Source organism: Mastigoproctus giganteus, chromosome 6 (genome assembly GCF_048544385.1).
Source record: "Mastigoproctus giganteus isolate SK-2022 chromosome 6, ASM4854438v1, whole genome shotgun sequence".
In the NCBI taxonomy this organism is placed as follows: domain Eukaryota; kingdom Metazoa; phylum Arthropoda; class Arachnida; order Uropygi; family Thelyphonidae; genus Mastigoproctus; species Mastigoproctus giganteus.
In genome coordinates, this window is record NC_143580.1 from 214,189,924 (window position 1) to 214,214,253 (window position 24,330).

Here is a 24,330-nt window from a genome sequence, read left to right on the forward strand (position 1 = left end):
TATAAACTGCATCTACAATTACTTGTAAACACAAATACACATTTCCTTATCTGTGTTTCCAGATATTAGTAACTGTTTTAAAATAAGGATGTAAATTTTACCATAGCTAAATTATAATAGCATCATATGCAACTTTCAACATCATATGCATAAAAAGCAACTTTAATAACACAATTTATAAAGCAGTTTTACGCAATGACAAATTTTTTTTTGCTTTGTTTTTAACTAGGAAATGAACTTATATTTAATCTAAAATTAAAGTATTATAATCATAATGCAGCAGAATGTTTTATTTTATTTCATAACTTAAGTAGATGTGTAAGGCAATTTTCACAGCCCAACTTTTTTTGAAATTTATAATGTGCTACAAACAGAGCCTTTATCTTTTTTTTTTTTTTTCTGGTAAAAAATATTGTTGATACTGCATAAATAAAATACCATATTAATAATGGCGACAGTTATTTAAAAAAAAAAAAACTTTTACAACATAATTTGTGGTGCATATAACAATTCTTCAAACAAGGAAAAGAATAGAAACCATGCAAATTATCCATTTCACACTATTTTAATATCAAATGGCATGAGGCTGATAATGGCAATGGAATAGAGATGCCATTAAAGAGAAACATCAAGTTGTGATCTTAGGTACCTAAAGACCAACTGATATGAACTGTATACCTTAAAAGGTTATTAGTGAAAAAAAAGGTTAGCTGTGGTTATGGATGTCTGGTATTCTTGTAAGTAAACGAACAAGTAGTGTATAGTCATTAGTATGGGAAAATGCCTCAGCATCTCTACCAGCTGTGAATGTTAGAATTACTTCACAATTAGGATAGACTGGAAAAGTCAAAATTTCAAAGAAAAAGTTAAGAGTTTAAATGGATTTGTTGAGTTCCAAGAGTGGCAAATACAAAAAATAAATTTATCAAAATCGGATAAAAGTTTCAGCCAAAGAGAGAAGATTCCAGATTAGATCTCTGACAAGAAATATCAGTGTGTGGACACATGCATCTTTAAAGCAGAAGTAATCATAGAGCAAATGATTGGTATCAATAAGTCGTCACTGAAGTTTGTTTGTTATTTGGTTTTTAGGAGCATTAGCAACTAAGGCCATATTGCTCCGGGATATGCGGTGGTCATTCCCCGACCTTTCCGCATCCTCCGTATTTGGTGGTGACGGGCTCGAACCCCGGTCTAATCAAGAAGCGTGTGCTACGCACTGCTGCTCCTTCCCACCTGACTACGGAGGCACCATCACTGAACTATTTAAGACTGTAAATGGATTGAATAAACTAAATGCTGATGGCATCCTTACTCTTTCTCAGAAAACACACACACAAAAGAAACAAAAATAACTCAAATAAAAAAGGATGGCTGTGGGATATATGTGAAAAAATTTGCTTCCAGCGAGAGAATAATTAATTGTTGAAACACACATCCAATCTGGAATTGTACAAGTGGATAGTTTAAATAAATTTACAGAAGCATTACACAAATTATTAGAGGGAATAGATAGATTTAGGTGTATAGCTTTTTTTTTTTTTTCCTTTTTTTTTTTGGCTGATACTGCATAAACTTGCATCATTTGCCACTACTAATGCTAATTAGGCCAAATGAATGACTAGTTGCAAGCAATGATTGACATACTGTCAAAACAACTTATGAGGAAAAAAAAAAACAACGAATGTGATGTGGCAAGCAATAACCTCTTGTAATCTATAGTATATCAAAACCCAAAGAGAAAATGCTGCATGATGATGATCATCAACATTTAGAGAAATTTGATGCGAAGAGTACTGGAAGGATGTGATTCCACTTTCAAATTCAGAAAAAGAAAGTGCATTTGTTAGTACTTTTATTAACCTTCCATGCCACATGATGCCATGGAAGGCTAATAAAATGAAATGATCAAGATTAAAAATCTATATCAATAACCCATAGATTATGAAAGCAAGATGAGTAATTAAAGAAGCTATAAAATAAGTAATTTGAAAGAGCAAAAATAGGGACAAACAGCCAATCTATGAGGCCTAAAAGGGAAACTAAAATTCAATTTACTTACCAGGATGAAAGAAATAATCTTTTTGTGTTTAAAATCAAGACAAATGAAAACTCACCTTACCCAGAGGAGGATGTACGTCAAAGAAAAATGTATGGTTTATATACCAACTTCCCATTTTTCCAAAATGTGTTTCATCCCAACTGTAAATAAAAATATGTAATTTTATTTTAATAAGATAAAAATCCATAAAATTGCTATAAAATTTTCTCATTTAATTTCATTAATTAAGAAACTGAAGCATCTCTACCCGCACTGTTGAAGAGATTAGTAGACTCTTCAAAATACATACACACAAACATATTGTACAAAAAGGATACATGGAATAGGACCAGAGTATGTCTGCCAGGGGAAAGGTAGGTGACATTGTAGAGTAAATATCATCTATTAAAAGGTGATAATCGTCCAACAAAAAGTGATATTGTTGAACATATTGGCACTAATGATAAGTGCCATGTGTTCCGAGTAGGATATCTGAGGACTTGCTTAACATGTACAGGGCAACATTATGAAAAATTCACAAGATAGGATTGTTTGAAAGTGTCTGCAATTCTGCCCAGATATGATAGAACAGAGTATATGTTGAGAGTCTTGCCAATTAATTCAGCCCTGGAGAGTATGCAAGTTTCGTGGGGTACAATTTTTCACAGTGTGGTCTGTGCTTCTTAATAAAAGAGAATATTTTTACAGGAATGGAATACACTTGACTAGAAAAGGTACAAGAATATTTGCTGATGCTATAGAGGCAGTGTTAGGTGAGTCAGAAAAGTGCTATTCAGGGGGATATACAGACTAACAGATTAACTAGAGCTGCAGCAGAGGTGAAAGTGTTGTACTGCTTCTATTGGAACATGCAGCTGCCTGGAAAGGAAGGTGTCAGGGATTTCAAGCACTGCTGTGGGTCAACACAGAACAAGTATATACATGGGCTGTGTTAGGGTAACTAAGAGTAAGCACAAATGCATATACAGTATACCTGCATGTACACTTATGCTAGGAGCATGGTAATTAAATTTGAAGTATGCAGACATATTACAGATATCAGCGACATGGTGTCATTCAGACATAATGGATGCAGATTTTTGAACTATGGGGGAGTACACAATATGCACAGAAAGAAGAGGTGGGAGGGGTTGTGCTTTTAGTTAAAAAGCATATTAAATCTAAGACAGTGCATCCAGTTGACATGGGTAGACAGTGCAATGTTCAGTCAGTTTGGTGTGACGTAAACACTGAGAAAACAAAATTGAGAGCTATACACAGAAATAGAATAGAGAGAAATAGAGAAATAGTGGGTCAGTAAATCAGAATGTCTTATAATGGGAAATTTTAACTTTCCAGGTATTGACTGAAACTGGTGGGTTGGTCACCAGCAAGACTTTTATGGATATATCGAATGACTGTTTTTACAGCAGCAGGTTAGAGAGGAAACATGAGGAAGCAATATTCTTGATCTGGTTATCAACAGCAATTCTTCAAGCATAAGAATCTGAAGGTAAAAGACCAACGGACTGGCAATTATCAGAGTGTACTGACTGGAATTTACTTAAAGACATAACTACTGTCAAGGGTAAAGGGAAAGGCATTAGCTTCCATAAGGGTGACTACAGTGGTCTCAGACAGTTTTTAAATTCTATGCAATGGAATCAACTGATGATGTTACCAACAACAAATTCTAAATGAAAGCATTCTGAGAAATAATCATAGAAGCTACTAGCCTTTTTATACCAACTAAGGAATATAGTTCAGGGCTTAGATCTAAATGATCTCAGATGAACTGATGAGACTTGTGGTAGAGAAAAAAATACATGGGATGCATATAAATTTTCAAGTGATACAAAAGCTTGTGGTAGACAAACTAATCTGTAATCAGGTCACACAGGAAGTTAGGCAAGATAAGGCAAATTACAAATAGTTTGTGGAACAGATGTGGCATTGTTGTGGGTAGCTGAGAGCCCATCCAGCTCTCAGCGGCCCACATCAATGCCAGAGCTTGCACTTGAACATCACGCAACACAGTGCCAACCCCCAAGGCAGAATGCGCTGGTCCCAAAGGAACTAGTTGTTGTAGGTGGCTCTATTCTCAGGGAAACGGGGAATATACTGTGCAAAAAAGGATAGATGGAACAGGACCAGGGTATATCTGCCAGGGGCAAAGGTTGATGACGTTGCAGGGCAGATATCATCTTTTAAAGGCACAAAGGATGATATTGTTGTACACGTTGGCACTAATAATATTAAGAGTACAGAGACCAGCAGAATTACTTAACAAGTACAAGACAATTCTGAAAAAGAACCATGAGTTAGGGTTCAATTTGAAAGTGTCTGCAATTCTGCCCAGACAGGATTGGAGGGAGTATATGATGAGAGCCTTGTCGATCAATTCGGCCCTGGAGAGATTGTGCAAGGCTCAAGAGGTAGAATTTTCTCAGCCTGGTCTGTGCATGTTAACAAGAGAGACTGCTTCTACAGGGATGGGATACACTTAAAGAGAAAGGGTGCAAGAATATTTACTGATGCTATCAAGGCAGGGTTAGGTGGGTCGGAAAACTGCTAGCTTCAGGGGATAAACGGACTAATAGATAAACAGTAGCCGCTGGCAGGGATAAAAGTGATTCTTGCACTACTTCTATTGAAATGCAATTGAACAGCAGTAGCAGCCTGGAAAGTAGGGCAATGGGAATTTCCAGGACTGCTGGCAGTCATAGTGGAACAAGTAAATACATGAGCTGTGTTAGGGTAACTAAGAGTAGAAACAGGTGCATGTATACTTGCATGTACACCAATGGTAGGAGTACAGTTAATAAATTCGATGAGCTTGAAGTGCTAGTCATGACATCAAAAGCAGATATTGTTGGGATATCAGAGACATGGTGTCACACAGACATAAGTACTGCAGAACTGGAATTTGAGGAGTGCAATGTGTACAGAAAGGATAGAGAGGACAGGAAGGGAGGAGGGGTCATGCTGTTAGTAAGAAACACAAAATCTAAGGAAGTGCATCCAGTTGATGTGGGTGGGCAATGCAATGTTGAGTCTGTTTCGGGTGACATAAGCACTGGGAAAGGAAAAATAAGAGTAGGTGTGTGCTATAGGCCTAATGAATCTAATGAGTATAATGAGCAATTGTGCAGAGAAATAGAGGGCCAGTAAATTAGTGTCTTATAATTGGGGATTTTAATTTCCCGGATACTGACTGGAATTTGTGGGTTGGTCACTCACACACTAGCAAGGCTTTTGCGGATTTATTGCATGATATTGTTTTCTACAGCAGCATGTTCAGGAGGCAACTAGAGGGAGTAATACTCTTGATCTGATTATCAGTAGTGATTCTTCATGCAACAAGAATCTGCAGATAAAGGAACCACTAGGTGGCAGTGATAACAGTGTGCTGAAGTGGGATTTACTCAAAGAGGTTAACTACCATCATGGGTAAAGGGAAGGGTTTTTGCTTTTGTAAAGGTGACTTTTTTTTTTTTTTTTTATGAAAACCCCAAACACGAAAGGTATCAAAACCTATAGTACTTAGTACCGTGCATGGGTTGAAGGAGAAGTATGGGGGGAGGGGGATGACGGAAACTTTGCTCAAGAGACTAAATATGGGTTTCACCACTTCAAGCCTCCAATAAGCAAAGTGGTGGTATTTCACCGGTTGATGAAAGTCATCTACCACCTACGATGGTCTGAGACAATATTTAAATTCTATATGGTGGAACCAACTGATGATGTTACCAACAGCAAATTCAAAATGGGAAGCATTCAAAAAATTAATCTTGGAAGCTACTAGGCTTTTCATACCAAGAAAGAAATATTGTTCAAGATTTAGGCCCAAATGGATGTCAGATGAACTAATTAGACATGTGACAGAGAAGAAAAATGCATGGGATACACATAAATTAACATGTGACACAGAAGCCTATGATAGATATAAGCTGGTCTGTAACCAAGTTACAAAGGAGGTTAGGCAGGCAAAGGCAGATTACGAGAAATCTTTGGCAAAGAATGCAAAGAAAAACAGCAAAGAGTTCTTTACTTATGTAAACTCTAAAAGCAAGGGGATGAATCAGATTGGTCCACTTGATATCAATGGTTCAACTTTTGATGATCCTGCTCAGGTAGCTAACAAACTAAATGAATATTTTTTTTCACCGACATTCACACATGAGGAGTTATTCAGGAAGGGAAATGCCAGAGGTGTATTCAACTCTGGCAGTAAGCTAGATAATCTTGTATTAACTGAGAGTAAAGTGGGGGAGAAATTGTTGAACATAAACATAAGAAAGGCACCTGGGGTGGATGGAATCTATCCAGTTATATTAAAGGAGGTGGAAAAAGGAAGTAAGCAAACCCTTAGCCATAATTATGAGAGCTTCCCTGGAATCAGGGGAGGTACCCACGGACATGAGATGTGCAAATGTGACCCCAATCCACAAAGGAGGATCAAAGGAAAATACAGGTAATTACAGACCTGTTTGTTAACTTCTGTTCCAGGGAAATTAATGGAGGCACTGGTTAAAGAAGCACTGCAGGATCATCTAGACAAGATTTCAGTTATAGCTCGGACACAGCATGGGTTTGTTAAGGGTAAGTCTTGTCTGACTAATTTGATAGGATACTATGATGTAGTGATAAAGGAACAGCATTAGCATTAGTAGAGATATATGATGCAAGAAAGCAAATTTATGCAGAATAAGCCAAAAAAAAAAAAAAAAACCACTCCCATTTTACCCTTCCGTTCATTCGAAATACCTCTCCAGCTGAGCATTAAATTTATTTAGGAAATCAACTTCCACAACAAGGGATGGAAATCTGTTCTACCAGCCAACTACCCGCTGGCTAAAGGCAAATTGCCACACATCTATCCTACATCTGTCTTTCCTCAATTTGAATTTACGCCCTCTCAGGTGATGATTCTGAGCAAGACGAAGAATCCCATCAGCATTGAGCATGCTCACACCATTCAAGGCTTTATACACCTCTATCAGATCACCTCGCCGGTGCCTAGTCTCCAGACACTGTAATTTGCAAAACTTACAGTGTTGCAAATTACAGTGTCTGGAGACACTGTAATTTGCAACACAGAAAACAACAATGGATCAACCACTGAACCCTGATGGACTCCACTAATAACGTTAATCCACGATCAGCAGTGTCCATTGATTACCACTCTCTGTCTTCTCCCCCTCAACCATCGCTTTACGATAGCAGCAATTTACCTCCAATGCCACACTGCTCCAATTTGTGCAGCAGTCTTCCATTTGAAACCGTATCAAAAGCCTTTCTAAGATCCAAATATATGATATCAAAGTTATTCCCTGCATCCAGTTCCTTTGTGACCACATCACAGTATCCAAATTGGTCAGGCAAGACTTTCCCTTAACAAAACCATGCTGTGTCCGAGCTATAACTGAAGTCTTGTCTAGATGATCCTGCAGTGTTTCTTTAGCATTAGCATTAGTAGAGGCATTTGATGCAAGAAAGCAAGCTTATGCAGCATCAGCCCAAAAAAATAAATAAAAAATAACCACTTCCACTTCACCCCTCTTTTCGTTCGAAATACCTGTCCAGCTCAGCCTTAAACTTATTTAGGCTATCAACTTCCACGACAAGGGATGAAAGTCTGTTCCACCAACCAGCCACCCGTTGGCTAAAGACAAATTTCCTCACGTCCATCCTACATTCTTTAACCAGTGCCTCCATTAATTTTCCTGGAACAGAAGTTAAACTCACAGGTCTATAATTACTTGTGTCAGCTTTTGATCCTCCTTTGTGAATTGGGGTCACATTTTCACATCTCCAGTCTATGGGTATCTCCCCTGAGTCCAAAGAAGCTCTCATAAGTAAGGCTAAGGATTTGCTTACTTCCTTTGCTGCCTTCTTTAATATAACTGGATAGATCCCATCCACCCCAGGTGCCTTTTTTATGTTTATCCTCAACAATTTCTCCTCCACTTTCCTCTCAGTTATTACAAAATCATCCAGCTCACTGCCAGAGTTTACACTTCACCTCTGGAATTCCCCTCCTTGAATAACTCCTCATGTGTGAATATAGATGCAAAATACTCATTTAATTTGTTAGCCACCTGAGCAGGATCATCAACAGTTGAACTATCAATATCCAGTGGACCAATCTGATTCATCCCTTTCCTTCTAGAGTTTATATAGGTAAAGAACTTGTTTTTGTTTGCATCCTTTGCCAAGGATTTCTCATAATCTGCCCTTGCTTGCCTAATCTCCTTTGTGACTTTGTTACAGACCAGCTTATATCTATCATAGGCTTCCATGTCACCCATCAATTTATATGTATCCCATGCATTTTTCTTCTCTGCCATATGTCTCATTAGTTCATCTGACATCCATTTAGGCCTAAACCTTGAACAATATTTCTTATTTTGGCATGTAAAGCCTAGTAGCTTCCAAGATTAATTCTTTGAATGCTTCCCATTTTGAATTTGCTGTTGGTAACATCATCAGTTGATTCCACTGTATAGAATTTAAATACTGTCTCAGGCCATCGTAGTCGCCTTTACGAAAGCAAAAACCCTTCCCTTTACCCCTGATGGTAGTTACCTCTTTGAGTAAATCCCACTTCAGCACACTGTGATCACTGCCACCTAGTGGTTCCTTTATCTGCAGATTTTTAATGCATGAAAAATCACTACTGATAATCAAATCAAGAGTATTACTCCCTCTATTTGCCACACGAACATGCTGATGTAGAAAACAATTATCCAGTAAATCCACAAAAGCTTTGCTAGTGTGCAAGTGATCAACCCACAAATTCCAGTTAATATCTGGGAAATTAAAATCCCCCATTATAAGACTCTCTGATTTACTGGCCCACTCTATTTCCCTGTACAGTGTCTTATTATATTCATCAGAGTCATTATGCCTATAGCACACTCCTACTCTCAATTTTGATCTCCCAATGCTTATTTCACACCAAACTGACTCGACACTGCACTGTCCAGCAATGTCAACTGGCTTCACTTCCTTGGATTTTATGTGATTCTTAACTAATAGCATAACCCCTCCTTCCTTCCTATCCTGTCTATCTTTTCTGTACACATTGTACTCACCAAATTCCAGTTCTGCTTTCCTTATATCCGTGTGACACCACGTCTCTGATATCTGAACAATATCTGCCTTTGAGGTTTGGAGCAATACTTCAAATTCATCAAATTTATTTACCAAACTCCTAGCATTGGTATACACGCAAGTATACATGCACCTGTTCCTATTCTTAGCTACCCTAACACAACCCATGTGTTTACTTGTACCACAATGACTCCCAACAGTCTCTGAAATACCCTGCATCTTGTTTTCCAGGCTGCTGCTCATTCCAATAGAAGCAGTACAAGAATCGCTTTCACCTCTGCCAGTGGCTACTGTTAATCTTTTAGTCTTTGTATCCCCCCCCCAGGCTAGCAGTTTTCCAACCCACCTAACACTGCCTCGATAGCATCAGCAAATATTCTTGCACCCTTTCTATTTAAGTGTATCCCAGCCCTGTAAAAGCAGTCTCTCCTGTTAACAAACACAGACCAGGCTGAAAAAAATTCTACCCCTTGAGTCTTGCACAATCTTTCCAGGGCCAAATTGATCGACAAGGCTCTCATCATATACTCCCTCCTATCGTATCTGGGCAGAATTGCAGACACTTTCAAATTCAACCCTAATTCGTGGCTTTTTTTCAACAATGACCTGTACTTTTTAAGTACAGAATGAAATGCAGGATGCAAAGAATAACTTTGATATCATACATTTGGGTCCGATAAAAGCCTTTGATACTGTTTCACATGGAAGACTGCTGCACAAATTGGAGCAGTGTGGCATTGGAGGCAAATTGCTGCTATGGATAAAGGGATGGTTAAGTGGGAGAAGATAGAGGGGTAATCAATGGACACTGTGCTTCGTGGGCTAATGTTATTAGTGGAGTCCCTTAGGGTTCAGTTTTGGGTCCATTGTTTTCTGTATTTATAAATAATATCGATGATGATATATCAGGTTTAATGTCCAAGTTTGCAGACGATATGAAGGTTGGCAGAGTTGTTAATGACACTACTGACACTATGCTGCTGCAACAGGATCTGGAAAGGTTGAGCAGATGGGCTGAGAGGTGGCAAATGAAGTTTAACATTGACAAATGTAAAGTACTACACATGGGAAACAGCAACCCCAGAGCAACGTATCAACTCTGTGGTACTACACTGACAGTGGTAGAGAATGAAAAGGAACGGGGGGGGGGGGGGGGTAATTGTGCAGGCAGATATGAAGTTTTCTGAGCAGTGCAGATGGTCTGCAAGAGTAGCTCATGGTGTCTTGTCAATGATATACAGGAATTTTTCTAGCAGGGGTTAAGGAGGTGATTATCTCCTTGTAAGGCAATGGTCAGGCACACCTTGAGTACTGTATACAGGTGTGGAGACCTCATTTTAAGGATGTAGAGCTGTTGGAAGGGCAACAAGATTAGTGAATGGAACAATGGGTTGCTCTTACGAAGAAAGGCTTAAGTTTTGCAAATTACAGTGTCTGGAGACTAGGCACCTGCAAGGTGATCTGATTGAGGTGTATAAATCCTTGAATGGTTTGAGCATGTTCAATGCGGATGGGATTCTTCCTCTTGCTCGAAATAATTGCCTGAGAGGGTATAAAATTCAAATTGAGGAAAGACAGTTGTAGGATAGATGTGCAGAAGTTTGCCTTTAGCCAGCGGGTGGTTGATTGCTGGAACGAACTTCCATTTGTCGTTGTAGAAGTTGATAGCTTAAATAGATTCAAGGCAGAACTTGACAAACACTTGGAGCGAGTGGATGGGTGAAATAAGGGTTTTTTTTGTTTTTTTTTTTGGCTGATGCTATATAAGCTTGCTTTCTTGCATGATGTGCCTTTGCTAATGCAAATCTGTAATCAGGTCACAAAGGAGGTTAGGCAAGATAAGGCAAATTACAAGTAATCTGTTGAGAAAAAAAGAAGCAGTAAAGATTTCTTAGGAAAAGAAAAAAAGGGGGTTGAATCACATTGGCTCACTTGATGAGTGTACCAATGTGATGATCTAACTGTTGATGATCCTGCTCAAGTTGCTGACAAGCTGAATAGGTAAAAAATTCTCTAAAAAATACTTTGGATCTATATTCACACATGAAGTTTTCTTTAAAGAAGGGGATTCCAGATGTTTATCAAACCATAACAGGAAAGTAAATGATTTTGTGATAACTAGGAAAGTGGGAGAGAAAATGTTCAAGTTAAATATAAAAAAGGTGCCTGGGAACTATCCAATTAAATAAAGGGAGGCAGCAAAAGGAGGTTAGCAAACCCTTAGCCATAATTATGAGAACATCTTTGGATTCAGGGGAGGTCTCTATGGACTGGAGATACATGAATGTAACCCCACATCACAAAGGGGGATCAAAAGGGGACATAAGTAATTACAGAGCAGTTCACTTAACTTCTGTTCAAAGGAAAATAATGGAGTCACTAGTTAAAGAAGTAATGCAGGAACATCTAGACAGGAGCACAATTATACTGCAGTCACAGCATCAATTTGTTAAGCGGGCAATCTTGTCTGACCAATCTGATTGGATACTACAATGCAGCAACAGAGAAACTTAAAGCAAAAAATAATTTTGATATCATAAAATTTTATTTCAGGAAAGCTTTTGATACTATTTCACATAAAAGAATGCTGTGTAAGTTGGAGAATTGTGGCATTAATGGCAAGTTACTGCTATGGATAAAGGGATGTTTGAGTGGGAGAAGACAAAGAGTGGTTATCAAAGGACACACCTCTTCATGGAATGATGTTATTAGTAGAGGATCTCCAGGTTTCAGAGCCAAGCCCATTGTTATTTTCTGTATTTATTAATGATACCAATGAAGGCATATCTGACTTAATGTCTAAGTTTGCAGATGATACAAAAGTTGAAAGGGTGGTTAATGATAACAATCAAGTATGATACTGCAACAGGATCTAGAAAAATGAAGCAGATGGGCTGAGAAATGGCAGTTGAAGTTTAACAAAGACAAATGCAAGATACTGCATATGGACAGCAGTAATCCCAAATTAACATAACAGTTGTGTGACTCTACACTCAGGGTAGTGGAAATTGAAGATCTAGGGTTAATTGTACAGTTAGATATGAAGTTCACTGAACAGTGTAGACACGAGGCTATGACAACTCTTGGGTTTTTTCAATGGCACAGGAATTTTGCTAGCAAGGATAAAGTTGGTTGGTTATTGGAAGTTTAATGGTGCATCAGCATCTAAGGCTATCGTGTGCCAAAGCAAGGACAAGGAGGTGATTATACCATTGTATAAGGAAATGGTTAGGTCACATATCTTGAGTACTGCAAACTGGGTTGGAGGCATCATTTTAGGAAGGATATCAATGTGCTTGAATAGGTGCTAATAAAGGAAATGAGATTTGTGAAGGGAACAAATGGGTGGTTTACCAAAAGGGGCTTCAGTTCTACAAATTTCAGCATCTGATGACTAGCCTTTACTAATGCTAATGGTAAGCCAATGTTATTCATAATTATAGTTAACTATAATTTTAAATTATATAATTAACTATAATTATTCATAATTATAATTATTTTCTTCTAGTGTTAACATAAATTGAGGAAAGACAGTTACAGGATAGATGTGTGGAAGTTTGCCATTAGCCAGTGGGTGGTTGATTGCTGGAACAAACTTCCATCTGTCGTAGAAGTTGATAGCTTAAATAGATTCAAGGCAGAACTAGACAAACATTTGGAGCGAGTGGATGGATGAAATGGGAAGGGGTGTTTTTTTTTTTTTTTGTTTTTTGGCTGATGCTATGTATATGAAATAATAAGCTTACTTTCTTGCATCATGTGCCTTTGCTAATGCTAATAAGCAAAGAATTCTTTGCATTCCCAAAGACTTCTCATAATCTGCCTTAGTTTGTCTAATCCCTTTTAGTGACTTGACTGCAGATAGTCTGAACAGACATGCACGTACAAACACACAAAAGACACTATTATACCAACAACAACAAGCAGATTAGCAATGTTGAATTAAAAAAAAGGCTGAGGAGATTGCAAAATGCACCACTCAATGGAAAGAGACAGAGCGGCCTTTCTATTTCAAAGCTTTGGGATAAATGTGAAATAAGTAAATTTCCTGCAGTGGAAACAATTTCTGAAGTAAACAAACTGCATAAATAAACAATTCCTAGAATCTAGTCTCCATTGTTACTTTCCCAAAACTGAAAAGCAAGGATTACATCCAGATTTATTTCTTCCTGGAACCTTCTAAAAAGGTGACATAAGTGATGTCATGCTGTTCACTACTCAGTCCACACTGAAATTCCCAATAAATGTTAACAAAAGTGTTTTCTTTGATTTCTTCACCGAAAATTTCAGAAAAAAATCTGTTTATCATGCAAACAGAAAAAAAAAAAAAAAAAAAAAACAGGATCAAATTTGGCTTAATTATATGTGCATGTTGAGTGGCATCTGTCATCCCCAATTATTGAATCATGTTGATTTTATGATAAAATGACAACACCTCCAATAGTTATGGTCTCTGGCTTAGTAACATTACAGCTTCTGGATGGTGTACAATGATGAAGCATGCACAGTAGTTTTAACTGTTACAACCTCTGGAAGTTCGGTGTTATTGACTGGTGGGTGTTGAAGAGTATGGGTTTATTAATTTACATTTCACTCACCAAAAAGCCTAAGAAGTGCAGCAGGAGTTTTATTTTCAAAAAAAAAATTAAAAATATACTTTCTTAATTATTTTGAAACAGATTATCTGCAGTTGTGTTCATAATATATTGAAAATAAAGGTGGCATCAAAAAAGTAAACAATTTTGAATTACTTCTTGCTAATTTTAAAAACTGTACATGCATTGGGTCATTTAGACAAATGCCCTACAGTTACAAGTTAATAAATATTTGTCTTATTTAAGAAAAAGTATTATTAACTATATGATAAAAACTAATTTTTTAGTTTCAGAGAATCTTAATTCTCTGAAACATCTTTTTAAAACTTGCCTTTTTAAACTAAAACTGTAATAAATGTCTTATTTAAGAATAGCTATTAATTATATGCTAAAAATAGAGCACTTGCTTTTTATTAGTAATAAAAAGCAAGTACTCTAATTTTAGCTGTTCTGTTTATCTGTTTATTTGGAAGAGGTACTCTTCCAAATAAACAGAGAAACTATAAATTAATGGGTATCTGAAATGCACACATCTGAAACACATTGGTGTTGAAATAAAATTAAAATTTACTTTTAAATTTTAAAAGTGAAAAAAAATTAAATTGTAAAAGTAAAATGGCATGTTATAAGACCCATTCTCAAGAAGCACATGAAACCACTATGATATAAATGACATGATCAAATGAATAAGGCTTTGAATGGTTTGAGCAGGCTTAATGCTGATGAGATTCTTCCTCTTGCTCAGATTATACAACAGAGGGGGCATAAATTCAAATTGAGGAAAGACAGTTGTAGAATAGATGTGCAGAAATTAGCCTTTAGCTAGCGGGTAGTTGATTATTGGAACAAACTTTTATTGGTCATTGTGGAAGTTGATAGCTTACATAAATTCCAGGAAGAACAAGACAAACTTTTAGAGCGAATGGATGGGTGAAATGGGAATTTTTTTTTTTTTTGGCTGATGCTTTATAAACTTGCTTTCTTGCATCACATGCCTTTACTGATGCTAACTATTGATATCAGTGACACTAAAATATGGTTTAATGATTTTCAATGCAAATAAATTACAGAAACAATGTCTGTAAACAAAAGCTGTGAAAAATTAAAACTTTTTTATAGAAGTTTTAATTTCATATACATTATTTTCATAGTTTATTACTATCATCAAATTATTTTTGTTCAACTGCATTTTAGTTTAATTGATACTTGCAATTGCTTTGTGACCAAATCACTTGTATGCAGTTGGTTCCAATATTTACCTTTAAACTTGAAAAAATAAAATCTGTACCGAGACATGTTATTTAAGTATTGGAATCAACTTCGAGGGACTCACATCTGATGAGTAGGGGCTTGGCACACCCAGAGTCCTGAGCTGGATATCATCATTCTTCTCTTTCTTGGTGATTTCCTTCTACTTTTGACTCTCTCTCTCTCTCTCTCTCTCTCTCTCTCTCTCTCTCTCTCTCTCTCTCTCTCTCTCCCCCCCCCCCAGGGTAACTCAGGAATTTTTTTTTTTTGACTGGTGTAGCATAAACCTCAGACTTCCTTGCACCCATTGCTAATAATAACTTCATACAAGTGACATGATCACAAAGGAATTGCTAGCATTTTATATCAATTTAACTATCCATTTGAAGTGGCCACTGATTTATAGTTTTTTGTCTCCCACTATCAAAAGAGGTACTGTCTATCAGTAATAAAAGCATATTAGCATTAGTAGAGGCATACAATGCAAGAAAGCTAGCTTATGCAGCATCAGCCAAAAAAAAAAAAAAAACGCTCCCATTTCACCCCTCCATTCGTTCCAAATGCCTGTCCAGCTCAGCCTTAAATTTATTTAGGCTATTAGCTTCCACAACAAAAGATGGAAGCCTGTTCCACCAATCAACTACCTGCTGGCTAAAGGAAAATTTCCACACAATCTATTCTACAATCTTTCCTCAATTTGAAACTGTGCCCCCTAAGGTTCTTAGTCTGAGCAAGAGGAAGAATCCCATCAGCATTCACCTTGCTTAACCCATTCAAGGCCTTATACAACTCAATCAGATCACCTTGCAGGTGCCTACTCTCCAGGTGCTGCAATTTGCAGAACTTAAGCATTTCGTGATAAGAGCACCCCTTTGTTCCCCTCACCAATCTTGTTGTCCTTCTTTGTACATGTTCTAGCAACTCTACATACTTCCTAAAATGAGGCCTACAGACCTGTACACGGTACTCTAGGTGGTGTGGCCTTGTATAACGGGATAATCACCTCCCTGTCCCTGCTAGCAAAATTCCTATATATCATCGACAAGACTCCATGACCTCCACTGGCAGCCTGTCTGCACTACTCAGCGAACTTCATATTTGACTGCATAATTACTCCCAGGTCTTTTTCACTTTCCACTTCCCTGAGTGTAGTACCACACAGTTGTTACGTTTCTCTTCAGTTATCACTACCCACATGCAGTACTTTGCATTTGTCAATATTAAACTTCAGTTGCCACTTCTCAGCTCATTTTCCCAACTTATCTAGATCCAGTTGGAGTAGCATAATGTCATTAACATCCCTGCCAACCTTTGTATCATCTGCAAACTTGGACATTAAACCTAATATACCTTCATCAATATCATTGATAAATATACAAAACAACAATGGGCCCAACACCGAACCCTGGGGAACTCCACTAACAGCATTTGTCCACGAAGAGTAGTGTCCATTGATTACCACTCTCTGTCATCTCCCTTTCAACCATCCCTTTTATCCATTGTAGAAACTTACCATCAATGCCATACCTCTCCAATTTGTACAGCAGTCTCCACGTGCAACAGTATCAAAAGCTTTCCTGATATCCAAGTATGTGATATCGAATTTATTTTTAGCATTCAGTTCCTTTGTAACCACATCATAGTATACAATCAAATTGGTCAGACAAGACCTCCTTTTAATAAACCCATGCTGTCTTAACTATTACTGCAGTCCTGTCTAAATGATCCTGCAATGCTTCTTGAACCAGTGATTCCATTATTTTCCACGGAACATAAGTTAAACTAACAGGTCTGTAGTTATTTGTGTCACCTTTTGAACCCCTTCATCATAATGCAGCAGATCAAATTTGGATTCATCACAATTATATTATAAAAGCATTACAAATTAATATTTAAACAAATATATAATTATAATGCTAAAGTTCTTAATATTAAAAATTGAATATATCATAAACAGGGGTCAAAATGGAAGTTTATGAAATTTATTGCTCATTAATAAAATATCATATTTTTAATAATAATCAAGCATATATATGATATTGCCAATGTGTGTGATGAACCATAACAGCATTCCAGTGCACTCTGGTAAATTCCGAGACATGATCACAGGCCACCTGAATGTACCAATCTGTCCAACTGAAAAATAACTGAGGACTTTAACCTATTCAGGAAAAGGTGCTTTGGTTTCTTCAATTATAATTCAAATTAATGTGCACATTAATTCATTTAAAGAACAAGTAATATTTAACTTAATGTGCTGAAAATAGCACAGGGAAAATTTCAAATACTGTATAATTTTTTCAATTAAATTCTAAGCAGATAACAGAAGCAGATTTTTAAAATTTCTTTAACTCACCCTTTGACACACCAGAGCCTGAGGCAGGTGCCTTGGTTGCAACACATCCTTCATGCAATAAAAATTAAAATTTACTCATTAGAAAGACTGATAAATGGACCCACTGTGCTCTTTAACAACTAATCCAAACCAATTGTCCAGGCCCTCTAATCTTTGGTGAAACTTCCATACCACCAGGGCAGCCACCACAGGCTGACCTGGTGGTATGGTAGTTTCGTCACACTTACAGAGGTGCATTAGTTAAGGAATTTAATGGTAAGTCATACAATATAGTTACTTGGGTGAAAGAGGGGTTATTTCAGGATAACTTCTTGGGGTACAGAAATACCTCACCCTGGTCATGTGGCCCATCATTGATCCCTAGAGCCTAATGACATAGTTGGGGCCAGCTCTGTGGTTTATGCACCTAGCCTCTCACAAAATAACTGTGAGAAGTTAGGTGCAAAATAACTTCATGGAAAAGGTGATTAGTAGTTGTTGAAGTTTTTTTTTTTTTTTTCTTTTTTGTTATAAACAACTTAATCGGTCAGCAGACATATGTTTAAACTATAAAGATCTGAAATACGTTCTTGCTGCTTGTTTGATTTTCAGCTTTTTTTTTTTTTTTTTTTAATACGAGCTCTAGACATGTCAACAGCTGTCACTCTCATCTGCATAGAAATACTTTTACTAGTAAATGAAAAGCTTAAACCCATTCTATTTGACATACTAAACATTTTCGTGTATGAAACTTCGTTTTCCTTTTGCTCCCTTACCTGAGAGTAAATTATAAAAAAAAAAAAAAAAAATAAGTAATGTATGCAACTTACCACACATGATCTGGTTCCTCAATTTTATACAATCTTGTGCTAACTGACAACGTGACAATAACAAGAAAAGCTATCCACCACTGCATTCTGTTATCCCCTGACAATTTCCATGTTGTATCCTTAAAACCTTTAATTGTATTCTTTACACCACTAATTTCACTACTGGCTTTTAACTTAACGGTTTGCTTCTTTTTACTTTTCTTAGTCTGCTGTCGTGAACTGTCATTCCTCGCATGCATCTTTAATAAATAACAAAATGCTATATACAACTAGTTTCAGAGTTACTAAAATTAGATTATCGAAAGCAGCTTTTAAACGCTAAGAAAACAGTTTTAAGCATCACCAATACACAATCCCACCTGAAATAAATCGCGCATCGCGAAGCGGTGCGGCTGTACCCTGAGGGCTGCCATGTGTACAGTTTCTGCAGTTACCGCCAATGTGATGTTGTAAGAAACGAACCTTCTTTCTTGGAAAAGCCTATTTTGGAAGTTTTTTATTTACATGTTCTAATGGCATAATACGAAAGATCTGGGTTTATTATTATTATTGTTGTTAAACCCGGAAAGTTTTTATCTGTTCAAACCATTCTATTTTCATTAGAGTTGCCGTTCGTTGTTTTTTTTTTTTTTTTTTTTGGATTTCAGCTGAGTATTGCCCAAAAAAAATTTCCAAGACAAATTTTCCGAAGAATTCGATTATAGCATTGTAATATGAAGAAGCGACGAACAGCCTATTAACCTTGAGTGGTGTAAGTGTAAGATGTTTCAAAAGATAATGATTGTGAAACCGTCTATCCTATTAACTTTTCACAGACTAAACCTCTGCATACGAAGGATGTCTTCCAAATCAAAGGTATGCATACTATTAAAATAACTTTCTAAAAAATAGTTGTCACATCTTGTATGACCGCAGTTATTTTCCCTACAGTTACTTTTTTTTTATTGTTATTAACTGAATATAACTAAACTAAACCACGACTAGATTTATAGCATCGTGCCTAACTGGCACGGCCGAAAATGAGAGAGAGGCAGGTTCGGGTAGACGCCGTTTCTTCGACCCCCTCCACAGACCTGTAGCTGGTATGACCACGTATACTTCCTAGAACTACATAAACAAAGTGGCCATCTAGTTATGACGTCCACTTCCACCCATACTAAGTGGATCATTTATAAGGGTTAAGATAGAGATCGAAACCCAAATGTGTATTCAATGCCACAAGCTCTGGCAAGCCTGTTTTATATTCAGGTTTGTAAGTCCATTGTGTTTGCAGTTGGTCTCAATAAACGCATTGTTAGTGATAAGAGCACACATCTGAATAAATTTGTACCATGGCTTAAACTACCCATGCACCAAAAAAAAAAAAATCCAAATCCTGAAAAATCATGGTATTAATTGCTATGCTTGTTGTAAATATTGCTTGAATGTTTTTGAGGAATTCTTTGTGGTGACACTGGTAATTAGTATTGGCCACGCTGTAAAAAAGTCCGAGGGCCAGGGAGAAAAAAGCTGCCTATGTGTTTCCATCCCTCTTCTCATAGGTACCTATCCAGCAAGCCTTTGAATTTCTTTCTTCAAGTTGTTGGCCTCAACTGCCCATGAAGGCTAAAGGAAAATTTACAGCATTCTAGCCTATAAATCTACCAACTGAATTTCAGTTTATATCTCCTGATTCTATTGTAGCTAATCATGAAAATTTTTACCTTCATTCATTTTACTATTGTTAGTTAACCTTGAAACTTTTACCTTTATTCATTTCCCCAATCATATCCCCCCTCCAGGTTATTACCAAACTCTTTGGTGACTTAATGATTTTATAATAACTGAAAGCAAAGTGGAGGAGAAATTGTTGAAATTAAACATAAGAAAAGCACCTGGGGTGGATGGGATCTATCCAGTTATATTAAAGGAGGTGGCAAAGCAACTAGGCAAACCCTTAGCCATAATTATGAGAGCATCCTTGGACTTGGGAGGTTCCCACGGACTGGAGATGTGCAAATGTATCCCCAATTCACAAAGGGGGATCGAAGGGTGACACGAGTAATTACAGACCAGTTAGTTTAACTTCTGTTCCGGGTAAAATAATGGAGTCACTGGTTAAAGATGCATTGCAGGATCATCTAGACAAGACTGCATGGGTTTGTTAAGGGAAAGTCTTGTCTGACAAATTTGATAAGATATTATGATGTGGTTACAAAGGAACTGGATGCAAAAAATAATTTTGATATCATATATTTGGATTTCAGGAAAGCTTTTGACACTGTTGCGCATGGAAGACTATTGTACAAATTGGAGCAGAATGGTATTAAGGGTAAGTTGCTACAATGGATAAAAGGATGGTTAAGTGGGAGAAGACAGAGGGTGGTAATCAATGGGTGTTGCTCTTCGTGGACTAATGTTATTAGTGGAGTCCCACAGGGTTCGGTGTTGGGTCCACTGTTGTTTTGTATATTTATCAATGATATTGATGAAGGTATATCAGGCTTAATGTTGAAGTTTGCAGATGATACAAAAGTTGGCAGGGTTGTTAATGACATAATGGCAGTGTGCTACTGCAACAGGATCTAGATAATTTGGGCAGATGGGCTAAGAAGTGGCAACTGAAGTTTAACCTTGACAAATGCAAAGTACTGCATATGGGTAGAAGTAACCCCAGAGAAACGTACCAACTGTGTGGTACTACGCTTAATGTGGTAGAAAATGAAAAAGACCTGGGAGTAATTGTGCAGTCAGATATGAAGTTTTCTGAGCAATGCAGACAGGCTGCCAGGGCAGATCATGGTGTTTTGTCGATGATATATAGGAATTTTGCTAGCAGGGAGAAGGAGGTAATTGTCCCTCTGTATAAGGCAATGGTCAGGCCACGCCTTGAGTACTGCGTACAGGTCTGGAGGCCTCATTTTAGGAAGGATGTAAATTTACTTGAGCATTTACAGAGAAGAGCAACAAGATTGGTGAGGGGAATGAAGGGATCCTCTTACCAAGAGAGGCTTAAGTTCTGCAAATTGCAGTGGCTGGAGACTAGGCACCTGAGCGGTGATCTGATTGAGGTGTATAAGGCCTTGAATAGGTTGAGCAAACTGAATTCTGATGGGATCCTTCCACTTGTTCAGATTACGAGCCTAAGGGGGCATAAATTCAAATTAAGAAAAGACAGATGTAGAATAAACGTGCAGAAATTTGCCTTTAGCCAGCAGGTGATTAATTGCTGGAACAAACTTCCATCTGTCGTTGTGGAAGTTGATAGGTTGAATAAATTTAAGGTGGAACTGGACAGGCATTTGGAGGGAATGGTGTGATTTTTTTTTTTTTGGCTGATGCTGCATAAGCTCATACACTTGCTTTCTTGCATCACATACCACTACTACTACCACTACATGTTCAGTCTCTCCTCGGATGCACCTTAGTCAATCTTACTAGGCATGTTGCCCACCTTTGGACTGTTTCAAGAGCCTCTCTCTCTTTTTTTCATTATTACTACTTACTACTTAGCCACATGGTGCAATGAAGCCTGAGGCTTATGCTGCACCAGCCAAAAAAAAAATTCCCGAGTTACCCTGAGAGAGAGAGAGAGAAGTAGAAGGAAATCACCAATAAAGAGAAGAATAATGATATCCAGCTCAGAACCCTGGGTGTGCCAAGCCCATACTCACCAGATGTGAGCCCCGGAGTAAAAAGGGTGAAAGTAGCAAATATGGCTTTCATACTTGGGCAGTCTCACAATTGCATTAATGCAGTGATTTGTAACCTATTTCTACCAAAAATTATTCTATAAATTACCTATATAACACCATGGCCCTTTCCTGCCACTACCTGCATACACTGCAGAGAATTTCATGTATGCCTGTGTTGTAACCTCAAAAATCCCTTTATTTCTCTACCATTTTTAATTCAACCTCTCTAAGTGTACAAGTTATTTTAGAGTTATTTTACAAGAAATTTTGTAGCAGACAACATAGTTGCCACATGTGATCATTCCTTAGTCTGACTAATTAACGACCTAAGTCAGTGGTTCCCAAACTACTAAGATCTATGGATCCCTTCAAATATCAAAAACAGTTTGCAGACCCTATAAACACCGATGAGCCAAAACATTATGACCAAAAGAGCCTCTCTCTCTTTTTTTCATTAGTACTACTTACTACTTAGCCACATGGTGCAATGAAGCCTGAGGCTTATGCTGCACCAGCCAAAAAAAAAATTCTCGAGTTACCCTGAGAGAGAGAGAGAGAGAAGTAGAAGGAAATCACCAATAAAGAGAAGAATAATGATATCCAGCTCAGAACCCTGGGTGTGCCAAGCCCATACTCACCAGATGTGAGCCCCGGAGTAAAAAGGGTGAAAGTAGCAAATATGGCTTTCATACTTGGACAGTCTCACAATTGCATTAATGCAGTGATTTGTAACCTATTTCTACCAAAAATTATTCTATAAATTACCTATATAACACCATGGCCCTTTCCTGCCACTACCTGCATACACTGCAGAGAATTTCATGTATGCCTGTGTTGTAACCTCAAAAATCCCTTTATTTCTCTACCATTTTTAATTCAACCTCTCTAAGTGTACAAGTTATTTTAGAGTTATTTTACAAGAAATTTTGTAGCAGACAACATAGTTGCCACATGTGATCATTCCTTAGTCTGACTAATTAACGACCTAAGTCAGTGGTTCCCAAACTACTAAGATCTATGGATCCCTTCAAATATCAAAAAAAGTTTGCAGACCCTATATACACCGATGAGCCAAAACATTATGACCAGCGAGTCATTATGCAAATCGAAGCAACTGCAGGTGAACTACGGCACGGGTCAGGACATGGTATAAAAACCACCTGTACTGAGCTCCGTTAATCAGTGTTACTTTTGTTCTTCAGATGGGAAAGGCAGCAGATTTAAGCGAGTTTGACAAAGGCCAAATTGTAATGGCCAGATAGCTGGGTCAGAGCATATCTGAAATGGCACGGCTGGTGGGTGCTCACAGTCAGCCATGGTTAGTACCTACTGAAAGTGGTCCGAGGAGGGGTAACCCATGAACCGCGAGGTGTTGTACAAGCACGGCTCATCGATGCTCGAGATGAGCGAAGGCTCTCCCGGATGGCACTTGGGCGACTGTGGTGCAACTCATCGGCAATTGGAATGCTGGTGATGGGAGTAATGTGTCACAATACACAGTATATCAAACCCTGCTGAAAATGGGACTGCGTAGCCGCAGGCTGCTCAGAGTGCCCATGCTAACCATGGTTCACCGGCGACAGCGCCTACAATGGGCACGTGAGCATTGAAACTGGACCTTGAGCAATTGGAAGAAGGTCACTGGTCCGATGAATCATATTTTCTGTTGCACCATGTGGACGGCCAGGTACATGTGTGTCATTTACCTGGGGAAGTGATGCAGCCTGGATGCACTATGGGACAAAAACAAGCCGGTGGCGGTGGTGTCATGCTTTGGGTGATGTTCTGCTGGGATACCCTCGGGTCCAGTCATCCATGTGCCGGGCACTCTGATGTCTACCACCTACCTAAACAGTGAAATGAGTATATACATGTGCATATACATACATATTATGATTTTTTTTTTTTTTTTTTTTTTAAAGGTCCTAGCCGCCGAAATCTCAGGAAACTAAGCGGCAGGACCTGCCAGAGTAACTAAGTCTACTGGGTTCCTGGTCTGCCTCCACGGGGCGAAGGTGGGGCAACGTTGGGCTCCAACAGGGGCCCAGCGGCTAAATGACCAGATGAACAACGGTACACGACATTACACATGTACAATACCCACACACTTTTAAATCTCTGGCATTCCCAGCAAGCTGGTACACCCACAATGAAAGCAACGCGGAGATGGGGGAAACCCCTGGTGCCGCATGACATCAATATACCTTACACCTTACCTTACACCTTACCTAAACATCATTGCTGACCAGGTACACCCTTTCGTTGCAACGGTCGTCGCCCTCTGGTGGTGGCATCTTTCAGCAGGATAATGTGCCATGCCACACCGCCCAGATTGTTCAAGACTGGTTCACGGAACATGAGGAAGACTTCCAGGTATTACCATAACTTCCAAAATTTTAACAGCCAAATCACGCATCAATTCCAAAATTTAACCTCATTAGCGAACCAACCCTTAAAATCACGTTATTATTATTATTTTTTTTTTAAGGCT

General features: G+C 38.0%; 2 protein-coding genes across 3 annotated transcripts in view; one reads left to right on the forward strand and one right to left on the reverse strand.

Annotated features, from left to right (window-relative positions):
- Window positions 1–18,589, reverse strand: part of tw (Protein O-mannosyl-transferase 2) — a 169,624-nt gene extending 151,035 nt beyond the window's left edge. Inside the window, exons 1-2 of the mRNA XM_090376720.1 lie at window positions 18,166–18,589; window positions 2,118–2,202 (exon numbers count right to left, since the gene is read on the reverse strand). Of these exons, the coding sequence (XP_090232846.1) occupies window positions 2,118–2,202; window positions 18,166–18,404 (324 nt within the window). The 5' untranslated portion in view covers window positions 18,405–18,589. The remainder of the gene's footprint in view (window positions 1–2,117; window positions 2,203–18,165) is intronic.
- A 217-nt stretch (window positions 18,590–18,806) lies between these two features.
- The window catches only part of LOC150084936 (maleylacetoacetate isomerase-like), a 57,457-nt gene continuing 51,933 nt past the window's right edge, over window positions 18,807–24,330 (forward strand). For both annotated transcript variants that reach the window (XM_090376722.1, XM_090376721.1), the window contains exon 1: window positions 18,807–19,020. In XM_090376722.1, coding sequence (XP_090232848.1) covers window positions 18,928–19,020 — 93 coding nt within the window. In that variant the 5' untranslated portion in view covers window positions 18,807–18,927. The remainder of the gene's footprint in view (window positions 19,021–24,330) is intronic.